Source organism: Sceloporus undulatus, chromosome 6, assembly GCF_019175285.1.
Source record: "Sceloporus undulatus isolate JIND9_A2432 ecotype Alabama chromosome 6, SceUnd_v1.1, whole genome shotgun sequence".
In the NCBI taxonomy this organism is placed as follows: Eukaryota; Metazoa; Chordata; class Lepidosauria; order Squamata; family Phrynosomatidae; genus Sceloporus; species Sceloporus undulatus.
In genome coordinates, this window is record NC_056527.1 from 127,018,060 (window position 1) to 127,033,748 (window position 15,689).

Sequence of the window (15,689 nt, forward strand, 5' to 3'; positions counted from 1 at the left end):
CTGCATCCAGCACACGGTTTCTAGATCTCAGGACCTAGGTCCTTGGGTCTCTGGTCTTCAGGGCAAGACAGAAGACTCTCAGAGCAAGAACAGTGCATTAAAAAGTGTGCTACACACACACACACACACACACACACACACACACACTCCATAATTGTAGGCTTGACTTTTTGTTTGAATGACTTACTCTGCACAATGGTGGGTGATGCTGAATATGTCATGAACAGCATCCACTCATCCCCCATTACATCATGAAGGGTCTTAGGCTTTAGTGCTGGAATTTCAGGGCCTGGGATAGTCTTGACCTGGCAGTCCTAATCAAACACTCCTTTTGTACCATGGGTGCAAGCTTCCTTGGTGCCCAGAAAGTACAAAATGATAGGGTTCCAACATGCCTAAAAAAGACAGTTGTCTCTATTGAAAAAAGTCTTCCTCAGATTCCTCCATAATAGATAATGATTGGCCAGTGTCCAACATACCATTTTTAGGCAAGATGTTAGATCTTGGTGGTGGTATCCCAGCTTCAGGGACTTCTGGATTTCAAAGATTATCCCAGTCCTTTTCAATCTGCTTTTAAGCTTGGTTAGGGGACAGAGAAGCTTTGGTCACCTTGAAGAAAGGCATTTGCTAGCAACTGGGCAGGGAAAGTTTGTTATCTGTTGGTTTCACTGGTCTTTTGATACCATTATCCACGGTATCCTTCTGGGCTACCTCACTGGGATGGGACTCAGAAGCACTGCTTGACAGTTACCCCATTCTTTCCTGGAGACACAAGCCTAGATGGTGATAATTGAGAAGTCCTGTTTGATTCGTTGTCTACTGGCACACAGTTCCGAAATCAGATCTAGCAATAGTGATTCCCACTCTCTCTCTTTCAGTCTGCTTCATTTCACACACCCTCATTCTCTCAACCTTTAAAGAAGTTCTACTTCTAAGCCTAATTCAGTAATGCTTCAAGACTTAGTCACACATTTGCTATTGGGATGCAGGAGGTTTACTTAAACTCAGGATCTTGGAACAAATCCTCCTCAGTGTGGCAACAAAGCCCCTTCCTCACCCACCTATGGATCGAATCCATATAGGAGGGAGGATAGGGGGCATATGCACACACATAAATCTCTCCTTATAAAACCCTTGAGCTATAAAGATGCCTTTCATAAGGAGATAAGAAAGTTGACTTTGTTGGAGGGGGACAATGTTCCTTTTCACACTGAGCCCCACAGATCAGCCTTGTCTTAGAGCCTTCTGCCAGAGGAACAAGGCTGCTCCCCTCTTTTGAGGCATGGACCACCCAATCTACTTCCCTGTGAACTGACTCTGTACATTTCCAAGATGAAATGGAGGTTGATATGGGAAATCCATAAGCAGATCTTGGGGAAGGGGAGGGATTTCAAACTAATCTTGAGGTGGGGACTTCCATTTGTGATTGGGACAGTGGTGCTTGGGGAGGGAAATTTATCTTTTTCATCCAATTGAAACATGTTTTTTTCTTGCTGTTTGGTTCCAGTTCCTTAGAAGCCCAAATAAGCTCAAACCAAAATATATTTATTTGTTTTATTTATTAGTGACATGTATGTTCCATCTTTCATCCACTGAACTCAAATGCACATACATGGCGGTTCATCTGCCCACTTTATCCTCATGGCAATCCTATGAGCTAAGTGAGGCTGAAAGAGTGTCTCCCAAATCCTATCCAACACTCAAAATATTACCTCATACTAGTTTGTTCACATCACTCCAGTCACCAAAACACCCCCCTGTATATTCAACATGATCCAACATATTTTCCAACCCACATTTTTTTGTCCTTTTGTGCAATGCACTTTAATACTGAGATGGGAAAGGACGAGTTTGGTTTCTCTTGCACTGGGATTTTTTAAAACCCCATGATCTTTCCTTCCCCAACAAAACATTTGTACAACTTGATCAATTCTTTAAAAATAAATAGAAACAAAATTCTCCCCCATCTGCATTGACCAAATTCAGTGCACTGACCCCACTACTGTATGAAGGGGATCATGTTGTACCTGCCTGGCATACAGATGCTGGATATGAAAAACATCTCGGGGGTGGGGGGGGGGGGGAGAGAAAGAAGAAACAACCTAGATTCATAAAGTGGTTGAATACACATGGTCCAAAGCCAGAATTGGAAGACATCAGTATTCAGAATCCTGTTCCTTGATGGACAGATCTGTCAAATTTCTTTACGTAAATCAGTTTAAACTTTTCAGTTTTACAACTAGTTTTCATCCTGAATATAATGAAAGTTTCCACTTTTGCAAACTTTTATGAACAATGAACTAAAATTGAATCCCTTGCCCATTCTTATTTAACACCTGATGCCCCAGACTGAACTTAGAAATAAGGCAGTATCTATTTTGCATTAAGGGACCAGGAACCCAGGACATTAGACTTGTAGCAAATTACCATTGTCTAATATTGTGTGGGCACAAGACACATCTTGCATTTGCTTTACCAGAGTTTACCCCTTTTCTCATTTCTTGTGGTGTTAGCTGAATATGTGCCCCTACCATTCTGGCTGATAATTTCCCGGTCTTTCGTAAAGAAACCCAGAACTCTACAGAATACACAATGGGAGCAAATGGCACTTACAGTTTCTCAAGAGCATTCAGTCCAAAGAAAGAGGCATTCTTTAAGGTTGTTATCTTGTTGTTGCTCAAAAGCCTGCAGAGAGAAAGAAAGAGAATGGAGTGAGTTATTAATCCTATGTTAACCAGACAAGCATGGCTTAAAGGCTTAAAGGTGCTAGTTGTGCAGTCCTCAGCCATCTCTAGCTCTTTGGAGAGAGGAATAGCTAGGAATGGCGCATACAATGAATGTATGAAATGATTGCCAATATGAAGATGCTCCATCCAACCATGTATCACTTATATATAGCTCAGTCTGTGAAATGCTTCATCAGTTGTTACTGTGTTTGCTTCCATATCAGTTGTTTGAGTAAAGTAGAAATGACTCCCAAGATGCGAAAAATTGAACTTGCTTAACAGTGAATGAATGTCAAAGAAGGGAAGCTGTCTTCAGATTTGACAGTCTGAGATAAGAAGATGAATCAGGATCTGTTGGCAGATTTTTCAGTGATTCAACTAAACATGCTCACCCCAACATTAGGATTCTCCAAAATAACAGAGGGAGGGATGGGCTCCAGTGTGAGAAGGCTGTGAGTTCAGTTAAGTTCTGTCCTGGCCACAAATCTCACATCTCAAAATAAGCTCAGAGACACCCAGTTTTTAATGTGTTTGCTTTTTGTATCGGACTTTGATTAGTAGATTGGGATTTCATTTTAATTAAATAACAGCATGGATTCTAACTAGTCTGAAGTCAGGCCACCTTGGTACAATGGACTACATGTGCACCACATATTCACACATCTCACCCACTATTCTCCCCAGTTCAGTTACTATATCCAGTATCATGGTAGTGGTGTTGGTATTTTTATCTCTTCCCGTTTTCATTCAAAATACAGCATTAGTACAAAATAGAAACAGATGAGCACTCAAGATTGTACTCAAGGAATTCAAACTATGTTCCGGTCATTCATCACTATCTCACTATATAAAAGGTTTAATACATTTTTATTGCCTTGGACCTGATCCAACTGATGTTACAAGGACGTATTCGTGCTTAACAACCGGTGGTCCAGGATGAGCGTAAGTGGAAGTTTAAGTGGGTCTGGAATAGAGATGTAATTCGTCACTAATTTTCTTTTCAAGGGAAGCAACAAGTGATTGTAGCAATTTTCTTTCACTGTGAGATAAGTTCTGGAAACCATGCTATTTTTGATACCTATCTTCAGTTCAGGACTTTTTCTATGCAAAATTCACATGTCATTTTTTTGGTACAGAAAATGACATTTTCTAAACAGGAAAGAGTGTTTCTACGCCGAAATATTATTTTCTATGCAGAAAAAGCTGCCTCTTGCACACAAATCCTGGAACAATCCACACAACAAATTTACTTTCTTGATACCACTGTGCAACTGCACCATGGATTTCTAAGATCCATACTCTATTGAAAACACACCACAATCTATTGTTTACAGCCAAGCCACCCAATGTGATAGCATCTTCTTAGACCCACAAGATGTCAGCCAGAGATGCTGGCGAAATGTCAGGAATAAACTCTTCCAGAACATGGCCTCATAGCCCGGAAAACCCATGAAAAACTATCAAATAGAATTGTATTGCATTATTAATTTGTTTTTGTATTGCATTTTAAAAATAGGCTTACTACTCTTTTTAAAAAAACCTAATCTCCAGGGGAAGCAACCTCTAGTATAATCTGCTTGCCTGTTATCAGGCAAACTGCAAGAACAGGAGAGAGCCCTGCACTGCAGTTGAGAGCATTCTAGCAAGGCCAGAGATGCTGCATATTTATGGGAGGTAATGGGAGGTTCCCTGAGGATGGCCAGATCAGGAATGTTGTCTCCCATCATAAAGTCGCACGGTGGCCTGTAGGCCCCGTTGCTTTGCTCTAATGGCTGCTAAAGGACCTATTGAACGAAAGAGAAAGGATGGGGAGAGTCTGAAGTGGCTTACGGCTGCATGCTGTCAAAAGCTACGGGGTGCTCGGCGGCCCTCCTGGCAGAAGGCTGTATTTGGGAGCACTAATTGCTCATTAGAAAAGATTTTAATGAGCGGCGGAGAGAATTGGTGGGTGCTCGCCTTTTCTCCCTCTCCTTTCAGCACAGCTGGCTTCCCACTCGTTGGACTAAGGCCCAAAGAAGGCTGCTTTTGTGGTCAGCTAAACTGTTTACTTTAGGATAAAAAGGCCTGAAGAACCCTTAGCTCTGGAATTGCCAAAGTCCTGACTTGGTTGATGAGGCGATGCGGGACACTTGAACCACACAAGATAAAGGAACTTGACTGGCCAGAGATGTTCTGCCAGCATGGAAACACTGAGCAGGCAGCAGCTCCATGCAAATTTCCTACCAAGAGGCTAGGTAGACACACACACAGGGCCAAACATATTGCATCCTCTCCAACCATTTTGCAGTTGGAAAGCAGAACACATGTGGCCAACAGGGTGGCCAGTTCAGAATCATCCCAGGTCCTGAGGTTTCTGGACCCAAACCAGAGGTTAGGGCGGCCCAAGTGATGCCATTAAGCACTAAGTACCAATCATAGTTGCATAGGGTTGTTTACCCTTCAGACACACACACACACACACACACACACACACACACAGAGAGAGAGAGAGAGAGAGAACATGTTTTTCTTTCTGGAAGTTAAGAGAGAAATCTTAGCTAAAGAGATTGTTCCCAGACCCAAGACATGAAGGGATCATTACTTCTCACTTCCTTAGGGAGAACGGATAAGGAACAGTTAACCTGACCTACATCAGGAGTGAAACTGTCCCAGGATATTTGGGGTGGAAGTGGAAAGAGTAGGGTATCATTCTAGTTGAGGGAACAACTCAGAAAGGCATGAGCTTTCTGAAGTCTCCCTATCCTCTTCCTATTAGAATAATTCATGGTGGATACATTGGCTGAGCCTCTTGGCCTTGTGCTCTCCTTGGGTGTTCCCAACACTAGTCTTGTCTGAATGTCTGCAGTGTTCAGTTTGTGAAGGGTGTTGCCTCTCCCATGCAACTGAGAACCTTGGAAAATACACACACACACACACACGTACACATATATATATGAAATCATGCCTCAGCAGCTCTTCCTGCCTCTAGCCACTGAGGTCTCTTCCTAATCAAAGCTGAAGAAATCCAAACAGATCTCAAAGCATGCACACTGGTCACTTGTAGAAGGCCCCAGCAGAGTCTTTGCCTTTGGCATGCACAGAGAAATCATTCAGTCCCATTACAGGAAAAGGAAGAAATATAAATTCTGAATGTCAATGAGGCTTACTACCTATCCATCCACCCCACCTCCGGACACTCAAAGAGGAAAGAAAGCTGGGTCCATTGCCCACTCTTGCTGCTTTTAGGTGGGGTGACAATTTTAATTGATTTATTGTCTAATATTTTTAATGTGATTTGTTAACATCTGTATATGTGTGCCAGCATTTCATGTAAATTGTGACTATGGACAGTTTCATATGGATTTTGACATATGTGTATACACCAAGGATGTAAATCTTCATTTCTTCCATCTAGCCATGGAAAAATGAATAACTCTAAAACTGGGTGCAATTATGAGGGATTTTGAGTCGATTTCATATTTTTGTTCGCTTTGGGTCTTTTTGCGAAAAATTCATTCATGCAATGTTTTCCCCGTATTAAAAAACGCAATGTATTTTAGACAAAATAACACTTTTCTGCACAAAAGTACTGTTCTGCATGAGAAATATCTACTTTTGCATAAAATCAGTGGGATTTGTACAGTACATAATTCATTGCAAAATAAATAAATAAATAAATAAATAAATAAATAAATAAAAACCCAAGTTCAAAGAATAAACAAATCCCCAACTAAAAAACCCCCCAAAATAACTCACACCAGTAGACCATTTTCTGAATATGACGGATAAGAGTATTTGTGAATATCCTTTATAGCCCTAGTATACACACATACATATTATACAATTATCGTCACTGTAATTATGAAACGCATACATGCATATGGGTGCACAAAATGAAACACACACAGCAGAAACTGGAAACCAATGGCACTGCAAGTCATAGCCTTCCAGATATCACAAGGGATTGCAAGGCTCTGGCAAGGCTTTATGATTCTATGAATTCTATGAATCTAGCCCAAACAATTGTTTTGATGATCTTCAACTATCCATGTCACTCTTTTCATCTGCCATGAATGAAGACCACTTAGACCTACCACTCCTCATATATGCACAGCATTCTGGCAATTTAGCTGGGAATGGGGGGGGGGGGGACAGGACCTAGGTCAACAACTTAGAGCTTGCAACCTTTGTACATAGATGTGGGTGGATGAGTTCACAGGAGGGTTGCTTTGCTCAGTCGTTAAGACAAGCTGAGGACCTTCCAAGTTTCTGCCACAAAATCCAGATCACCTCCCTAAAAAGGCAAGGAACTGGATAGTTGAGATGAAATCAGTAGTCTGTCTGATCTGCCGCCAACATCTAGAAGAAAAAATCCACATCCTTATGGCCTCTAAAGATTCTTGACCCTCTTCCATCTCTGAACTAGTTCAGGCTTGTACCTTCCCCCACTGTCCTTTGCTATGATGTTGCTTTGGGAAACTCTCAATTCTCAACCAACCCACAACCATCTTTTCATTTGTCAAAACTCAAAAGGTTGGATCATGGCGAAATAATCCTGATGCTTTCAGGAGAGAATTTCTCTTGAGACAAGACTCGTTCAAGCCACAGAGTCACAATTTGGCAGACTAAGGCACTAAATTCTGGACTCTCCCCTTGTGAAAGAAATCTTTAATGCAAGGATGTGCAACCTTTAGCTTTCAACCTAATTTCATAAGCCTTCTACAATCAGTTTAGACCTCTTGCAACAGCAATCTGCTAGACCCAAAGCAAGATAAGAAGAAAAAGAAATGAAGGGGGATAGATGGATGGTGTGGCAGACATAGGATTATACTGACCATGTCCATTTTTAGCCCTGACTTCCACCCACTACAGACATGCATCCTTCCAATAAATGACACCATTTATATTACAGTCAGTGCTCTGCAGATCAAACCTGGGAGAGGCACTGCAGGGAAGATCCAGCGGTGCTATCAAGGCAAGACTCTAGGGCAGAGGTCCAGGGCCCTACTGAGCAGAAGAAAGCATGCATTTGGGACTTTGCCACTTTGAAGTAACTCCTCCGGCATGAGTTATGCCACAGCAAAACCACAGATTTGGGTGGGAGAGGGATGTTTAGTCAAAACTACTTTTAAGATAATCATCAATGTGTGCACCATTTCAGTTGACCCACATTCCTTTTCCACCCAAGAATGCAGATAAATATCTGCCAAATGATGCATTTGTTTCTATCTGTGAAAGTGTAGGCCAAGGAAAATGTGTTAGTCCTCAAGGTGCTGTTAAACTACCTACCTACCTACCTACCTACCTATCCATCTTTGAAATAATCGGACTTGCTACATACTATGTAAAGACATCTTCTCCTTGTGAGACCATTAAGTCTAGAATCTATAATTATGTGACTGCCCTCCATCTAACCACACCCCAGTCATCCAGATCTATTCATCAGATACAATATTATGTGTCTTCAGTTAGAAAATGGTAATTGCCAGCCAAGAAGAGAAGAGGGCTTTTCTTGGAGGGAGGTGCCTAAACTGCAATCCCTGCTGTCTCCCTTCTCTTCAAAGCAGAGTCAGTGTGATCTATTCATTTCATTTTCCCTTATCCTCCTTGGTTTAATCTGAACATTTTTTGGCACTTTGGTCATTTTGTAGCTATCATTTTAACTGCCTTGCCCTGTATATGTGCCAATTCTCTTTTCCAAATCTATTGTTCCTGCCTTAATATTTTTAACTGCTGTTTTATTATCAGTGTGTACCACTCTGGGGGCCTTTATATTTGGGAAGCAGAATTGCAATATTACTAATAATGAGAGGGAATAGGGGAGGGAAACAAAGCCTTGTGAAAAAGGAACAACTTAGGAAGCTGGGGATGTTTAGCTTAGAGAAAAGATGACTTGAAGGTGATATGGGGTCCATACTTAAATGCCTGAAGAGATATCGTGAACAAGATGGAGCCAGCTTGTTTTTGTTTTTGTTTTGCTGTTCCAGAGACTAGAACATGAACCAGTAAATTCAGACTACAAGAAGAGAGATTCCAAAAGGATGTGGTGGCTTAGTGGTTAAGACACCAGTTCTGATGATCTGAAGATAGGAAGGTTGGCAGTTTGAGGCCTGAGTGCTGCATGATGGGGTGAGCTCCTGTCACTGGTCCCAGCTTCTGCCAACCTAGCAGTTCAAATGCATGCAGATGCAAGTAGATCGACAGGTACCACTCTCAGTGGGAAGGTAACAGCGTTTGGTGGAGTCATACTGGCCACATGGCCACCGGAGCAGTCCTTGGACAACGCTGGCTCTTCGGCTTAGAAATGGAGATGAGCACAACCCCTTACAGTTGGCTACAACTAGACATTCATGTCAAGGGACTACCATTATCTTTTAAAGGTATACCCCTTTGACAAGGTTGTCGAGTCGTGTCCCACTGTAGGGGCTGGTGCTCATCTCTGTTACTAAGCCAAAGAGCCAGCATTGCCAAAGACGACTGTGGTGGTCATGTGGCCATTATGACTGTACAGAATGCTGATACCTTCCAATCAAAGTGGTACCTATTTATCTACTTTCACTTTTACATGCTTTTGAATTGCTAGGTTGGCAGAATCTGGGACTAGTTAGAGGAGCTCACTTCATCGTGTGGCACTTGGGCCTCGAACTGCCGACCACCTGATCTTGCAGTCATCGGAGTCAGCATCTTAACCACTGAACCACCACATCCCTGTAGACCATACAAAGAGGTGAAAGAATCAAGGAGAGGTAGAAATACACAAACAGGGGTTCAATGTAAGAAGAGGGAAACAGCTGGATGCCTACATGGGGAGGGGTCAATCAACAGACAAAACAAGGAAGAGCTGGGAGGGTGGGTTGGCAACTCCTAAACCCACACTAGATCACCATTGAGGTCCATACATTTCCAACATCTGTCCATGGGGGCTGAGCTTGTATGCAAAAACACACAGACACAGCTGAATTTTGGCTCATTTGTTTAAAAGGGAAACTATGTTAATGAAAAAAGTATGGACTCCGAAAGATTACAGCAGGAACAAACTCATTTTTTCTCCAAGGCGCCTAAACAATTAAGGGGCCTCAGTCTCACTTTCAAAAGAGACTCAGACCCATCACAGGCAATTTATTTTGGAACTCAAAATGAGGGGTGGAGGAGGGGGGGATGAGGAGCAACTCGAGGAAGCCAAGTCAAGGTTGCCAAATGTCAACAGAGCGAAATCCTGTCTGTGTCTTGAATACGTTCCAAGGCAGTGAAAGAGGATGCAGCCCCTGCGTTTCCTTCCTGGCTGTTCCATCAGTTCCTCCACCCATCCTCTTATCTCGCTGGCCAGACAAGAGAAGGGAGCAATGGGTGAATGCAATGCAATGGGGAAGAAGAGAGAGCACACTCTTATTTATATCCACTCCTATGACTTTAAACATCAGAGGTCAGAACGTTAGTAAAAAATATTTGTTTCTATTCCTTGCTGTAACTGTTTGAAAGAAATTTGTTGCTGTTAACTTGGTACCATGTGGCTGCACTTCTTACTGTGTTATGTATTATCTTTTTGTTACTATAGACAAGAGCCCTGCTCCGTCTTGCAAACTCAAGATCATGGCTCATTGATGACTGAGTCTATCTACCTGTGATGTAGTCTTCCCTTTTTTACTTCTTCCCATGGTAACACATATTATTGTTTTTTCTCCCTAATGGGCCATGCCTTCTCATGATATGTCCCAACCAGGGCAATCTCAGTTTAGTCATATTTGGCTCTAGAGTTCAAGCTTGATTTGCACTAAGATCAATTTATTTGTCTATTTTGGCAGTCCATGGTCTCTCTTCTGCAGCCCCACATTTCAGATGAGTTGATGCTCTTCCTATCAGCCTTCTTCAGTGTCCAGCTTTCACAATCATACAGTACATAGAAATAAAAAAAATACCATGCCATGGATCAGTGGTTCCCAAGCTTTGATCCTCCAGCTGTTTTGGCCTTTAGCTCCCAGAAGCCTCAGCCATCTTGGCCAATGGTCAAGGATTCTGAGAGATGAAGTCCAAAACATTTGGAAGACCAGAGTTTGGGAATCACTGGCATGGATAACCATGGCTTTGATATTTAATAGTATGTCTTTACACTTGGGTACGATCATACAAATTGCGTACATCCTTAACATTTGTGGATCTAACACATTTCTCATCCCTCCCTCCCTCATCGCTTTCAACCTAACCCAAGAAACACATTGTGGAGGGATCCCCATCTGGCACACAGACTATAAGAATAAGCTAAAATAAAAATCTTTAAGATAAGGAAAGCCTAGCTTTCCTTATTCTTCCCAAAGAGGTTTTTCATTTCCGGAGGTTTTCGATTAGGCATACAGAATCACAAAGCAGCCCCCCGGTTGTGAATAGGCACAGCCTGTTTGGCTACAGAGCATTGACTAAACTGGTCTCCTGCCTGCATTGCCCAGCCAGTTTCCTGTTATTGACTCGCTTCTTGTTCTGTTTATTTACACAGGACTTGTGCACTCTGGGTTTGGCTTAGGACTGAGCTGATATTGTGAAGGGAGAGAAGTTCTGGAGGTGGGAAGGAGGACTTGGAGGAAACTGAACTTGGCTTCGTCAGCCTGTTTCATTTGAAAAGCATGAGCACAAATCAAATTTTCTGCAGTAGGACAATGCCATGCCCTATCTAGTGCCTACACAATGCAGGGCATGAATAGCAGAATGATATGCTGTGTGTAGAGTATTTTATGAAGGGCTGAAGCCTGTTTTAGGAAGCCCTCAGCTGCATGTCTCCAACATTTCACAGATGCAAACCAGGACATATATGACCAAGTAACATAAGAGTGTGGTCAAGATGGCAAAAGTTCTTAATTGGGATCAGTCAGGCTCAGAGAGAATAACAGGCCCAAAGGCCCAAGAAGTGTCCCCCAAATTCTAGTCCAACATCTTATCCACTATACCACACTGTCTCACCACAGCTGTCCATTTAAGGCAGGCAGAAAAAGCAACAGATGCTCCTGGCATGGAGCATCATTGGTGAAGAAAGGAGATTACTACATGGCTTTTAGACTGTGATTATAGCTGGGGAAAAGCGGCTTTGGCAGTACGTATTGCATGACACCGCCTCTGATCTGCAGTTGCTTTTTATTATTTGAAATATAAGAATATGCTGAAAAGCGCTATGAGTCTATGACCAACCGATTCTATCACCATCAGTGCGCAAATGTTGCTAGGATTCTCTTCAAAAGATGAAGAAGCTGTTGTTGTTGAGCCTTGCCTTGTTCTGGGCAAGGTCTAGATGTACTTTCAAAAAATGAGTCTTTCAAAAAGTATTTTTAAAAGATTAAATATTGCAAGCATATTATCACTCAATTGTTGCATGGCATCTAGATGTCTTTCCCTACAGTTTTCTAATGCTTTCTTGTTGGGAACATTTTGAAATTGCCTTGTAGGAATTCAGAGCCTGGAAAGCTACTTTTAAAAAACAATTTAATATGTAGCTTATTGCAAAATCATGTCCCCTTCCCCCTTAAAATTTGGTGCTCTTCACATTACACACCTTTTATTTTTATGTTGGTAACTCATTATCTTACGTTTATGTCGTTCTTTGTTTTTTGTTATTTTTTAAAACTTACGTCTGATAAGAACATTTGGAAAAGTCTATTCAAAATGCCTCTAAAAGGGGCCTAAAATGCCTTTTAAAAGCAACTTTATTTTAAAGTGACTCATCACATATAAACACACACACACACTCTTCAAGTGATAAAGTTCTCGCTCAATAAATTACTTTTGAAATGTAGCATCACTACTCACTCATTACTCCACAAAAGCAACAAGTGACATGTTAGCTCCGATGTGTTACTGCCAAGCATTTATCCAGGGCATCGTAAATTATGGCTTATGTTTCATGAACAATGATAAATCTGTATGTTTATGTAATGGAATACTGCAGAGACAGCCCAGGACATGAATTTGCTGCAATAGGGAGCACATAACTCCTTTGCTGAGTTATATGTTCCTGCTTCACTGGCTACTGCTCCATTTGCGGGGAGAATTCAAAGTACTGATTATGACATATGAAGTCCTATAGGGCTTAAGTCCAGGCTATACGAAACAATGTATTTCCCTATATAAGTCTATTTGAGTTTTAAAATGGGTGTGCTTTTTCTTGGTGCCACCATCTACACAGGTATTGCTTGTCCCAGACTATGAAATTCTCTGCCAAGTGAGGTTCACTTGGCCCCTTTCCTGCTCTCCTTCAGGCCAAGACCTTCTATTTAAATAGACCTTCAATCTTTAATTTGCTTGGCGTAGTGCAATGGGTATTATCTTTAGTGATATGTTTTAAATTGTTTAGACTGTTTACCATCTAAACAACTGTTTATATATATATATATATATATATATATACACACACACAGAGAGAGAGACACACACACAGACACACACACACACACACTTATATTTTTATTCATTATTACTGTTTAGGGGAATAAAGCTTGGATAAACCCAATAAAGCCGGCCCTCCTTATCCACAGATTTTTTTTTATCCATGGATTCAAGCATCCACAGCTTGAAAATATTGGGGGGAAAGTATAAATTCTAAATAGATATGGGGAAAAAAAATCTAAATAGCAAACCTTGACTTTCAGTTTTATATAAGGGACACCATCTTGCTATGCCATTATATTTAATGGGACTTGGGTATCCACCAATTTTGTTATCCATGGAGGATCCTGGAACCAAAGCCCAGTATATAACAAGGACCCATTGTATGCAAATAGACAGTGACGCCCTACACATTTCCACACCTGAAAGTTTCCCCATAAGACTTAATAGGAGAGAAAGAGACCATATAGCAGTTTGGAGGCAGGAACGGCGGTGGCACTGTAGGATCTGGTCTGACCACCCTCCCACACTGTCCTCTGGGAAGCACAAACCAAACAACAAAGTCATCGCCTAATTGAGCGAAGGATGGAAAGATCCCACCAAACAATGCCTGGATTAGGAAGAAAAGAACCCTGGTCCAAGCGAATAGCCAGCAAAGTAGGCCACTAGGGAAACATGTACAGTCATGGGGAGCTTCCCCTTGGCCGAAACAAGAACCAGTGCGATCCGTTGATCAGAAAACGAGATTTCCTTAAAAGCCCAGCCTTGATTCTGTGCCACTGACCGCTTTGAGCCAATCCTCTCCAAAGCAGTCATAACAGTCACCTCAAGTTTCTTGCAGTTTGAAGTTAATGCCATTTAATTGCCAGGCACAAGTCTCTTGTGGCCACACCACTAGGGAGCTGCACACACACTCACACATACACATATACACTGGCTACTAAAGGATGAAGAAGTCTGGCTGGTTTGCTGGCGATTACACATAGACACAGACACACCTCCCTCCCTAATTCTCAAATGAGAATCTGAAAGGAAAACACAAGGTTATTTTCTCAAGCACACTGGAATCCACTTGGATAAATAATAGCTCCAGAAATGGGGCTGCTAAAACAATAAACTTCCTCTGAGCCCAACCAAAAAGGGATGCAGGGAGATTCTAGCCCCTTTCCGTCCGAAAGCAGCCAGGAGGATGGAGGTGTGCCACAAAAGAGGATTTGGGGGGGGGGCAAGGAAATGGCAGAAAGCAGACCCCTTCCCTGCCCACCTCTTGACAGAAAAAAGAGGGAGTTGAAAGAGAAGGGGTTTATGCTTCTTTCTCTCTCTCAGCTCAGCTCTTTCTGTTGTTAAGACTACAGTAATTAAAAGCACATGCTTAAAAGGCTAACAAGACACAGGCCATTTTCTGTGTGCCGAGAGTGAAGCGGATGGGGCTTGTCCTGCCAGAGTTATGAAAAGTTACTTTTTGGACCCCAGTTCCTAAAATCCCTCTGCTAGACCTCACAGAATATTAAGTCGTTTTTCCAGGCTTAGTATTCCAGACTTAATATTCTGTGACGGACTTTTAAAGGGGTTCTGCAACACAAGGGCTGTGCAGACCAGCAGTTTGGGCCAGGCTGGGGATGGAGTCTGGGTATAGGGTCTATGTGATGAACTACCAACTTTTTCCTTTCCGTTAGTCTCAAAGGTGCTGCAAGATCCCTTTGCATATTGATTTTCCAGACTAACATGTCTATGTCTTTGAACTGTTGTGTGTGTTTCACTATATGTGTTTTTATGTCAATTTTCTGTAAGCTGCCTTGAGTCCCAGTCTTGGGGAAAAGACAGGGTATAAATAAAGCAATAAATGGATGGACCTGTAATTTCTCTTCTTACTGGGAAGCTATCTGGAGTTGGGAAAGCTGGGCAAATATACGTACAGTATTGCAAAATGCCTAGAGATCTCCCTGTAGAGCCTATGATCTGCTTTCTACCTACCTCTGTTGTAAAGATAGAGCCTGTGGCTAAAATCCCTGCTAGGTTTTTCCATTCAGTCCTCCCTCCCACCTGACATGCTTTAGCCAAATGTCCAAACAAACATTTGTTCAGCACTTTTAAAAGAGCATAGGGATTACCCTGTTGTTTAGTGAATGACACAAGGGCAGCCAATCGTTGCTACACACTGCCAAGCTCTGAAAGGGGGAAGGAAATGTTAACTATCACAAATGCTGCGCCGTGCCAATCTAGCTGCACACCAGAATAGATCTGATCTCAAAAAAGAGGTTATTTGTGTGTGTTGAATCCTCTAGAGTGCGAAGTGTGCTTCCACAGCAGGCTTGTGGCTGAAGCTATATATGGCTCCACACAGCCTCTGTGACAAGATGCTTTGAGAGCCCAATTTTCAGGGTGGCTTCGTGGAGTTTGTGTTGAAAGCAGAAGTGATGTGGTTGGAAAAAATTGCAATGCTGTATCCCCCCCTCCCAAAAAAATTCCTTATCCCTCTCCCTGATGTTTAGGAATGCATTGAATATGTCCCATAGCATCCATTATTAACACGGAGAGCGGACCAAAATGCTAGCCAGATGAGAGAACTGGAACCAACGAAATGTGAGTGGTTATTTATTTATGTTTTCCATTCAAGTA

The 15,689-nt window shown here is 42.1% G+C and overlaps 1 protein-coding gene across 1 annotated transcript in view; it reads right to left on the reverse strand.

Moving 5' to 3' along the window:
• ADGRA2 (adhesion G protein-coupled receptor A2) overlaps positions 1 to 15,689 on the reverse strand; it is a 72,342-nt gene that overhangs the window by 46,042 nt on the left and 10,611 nt on the right. Inside the window, exon 2 of the mRNA XM_042474925.1 lies at positions 2,614 to 2,685. Within this exon, the coding sequence (XP_042330859.1) occupies positions 2,614 to 2,685 (72 nt within the window). The remainder of the gene's footprint in view (positions 1 to 2,613; positions 2,686 to 15,689) is intronic.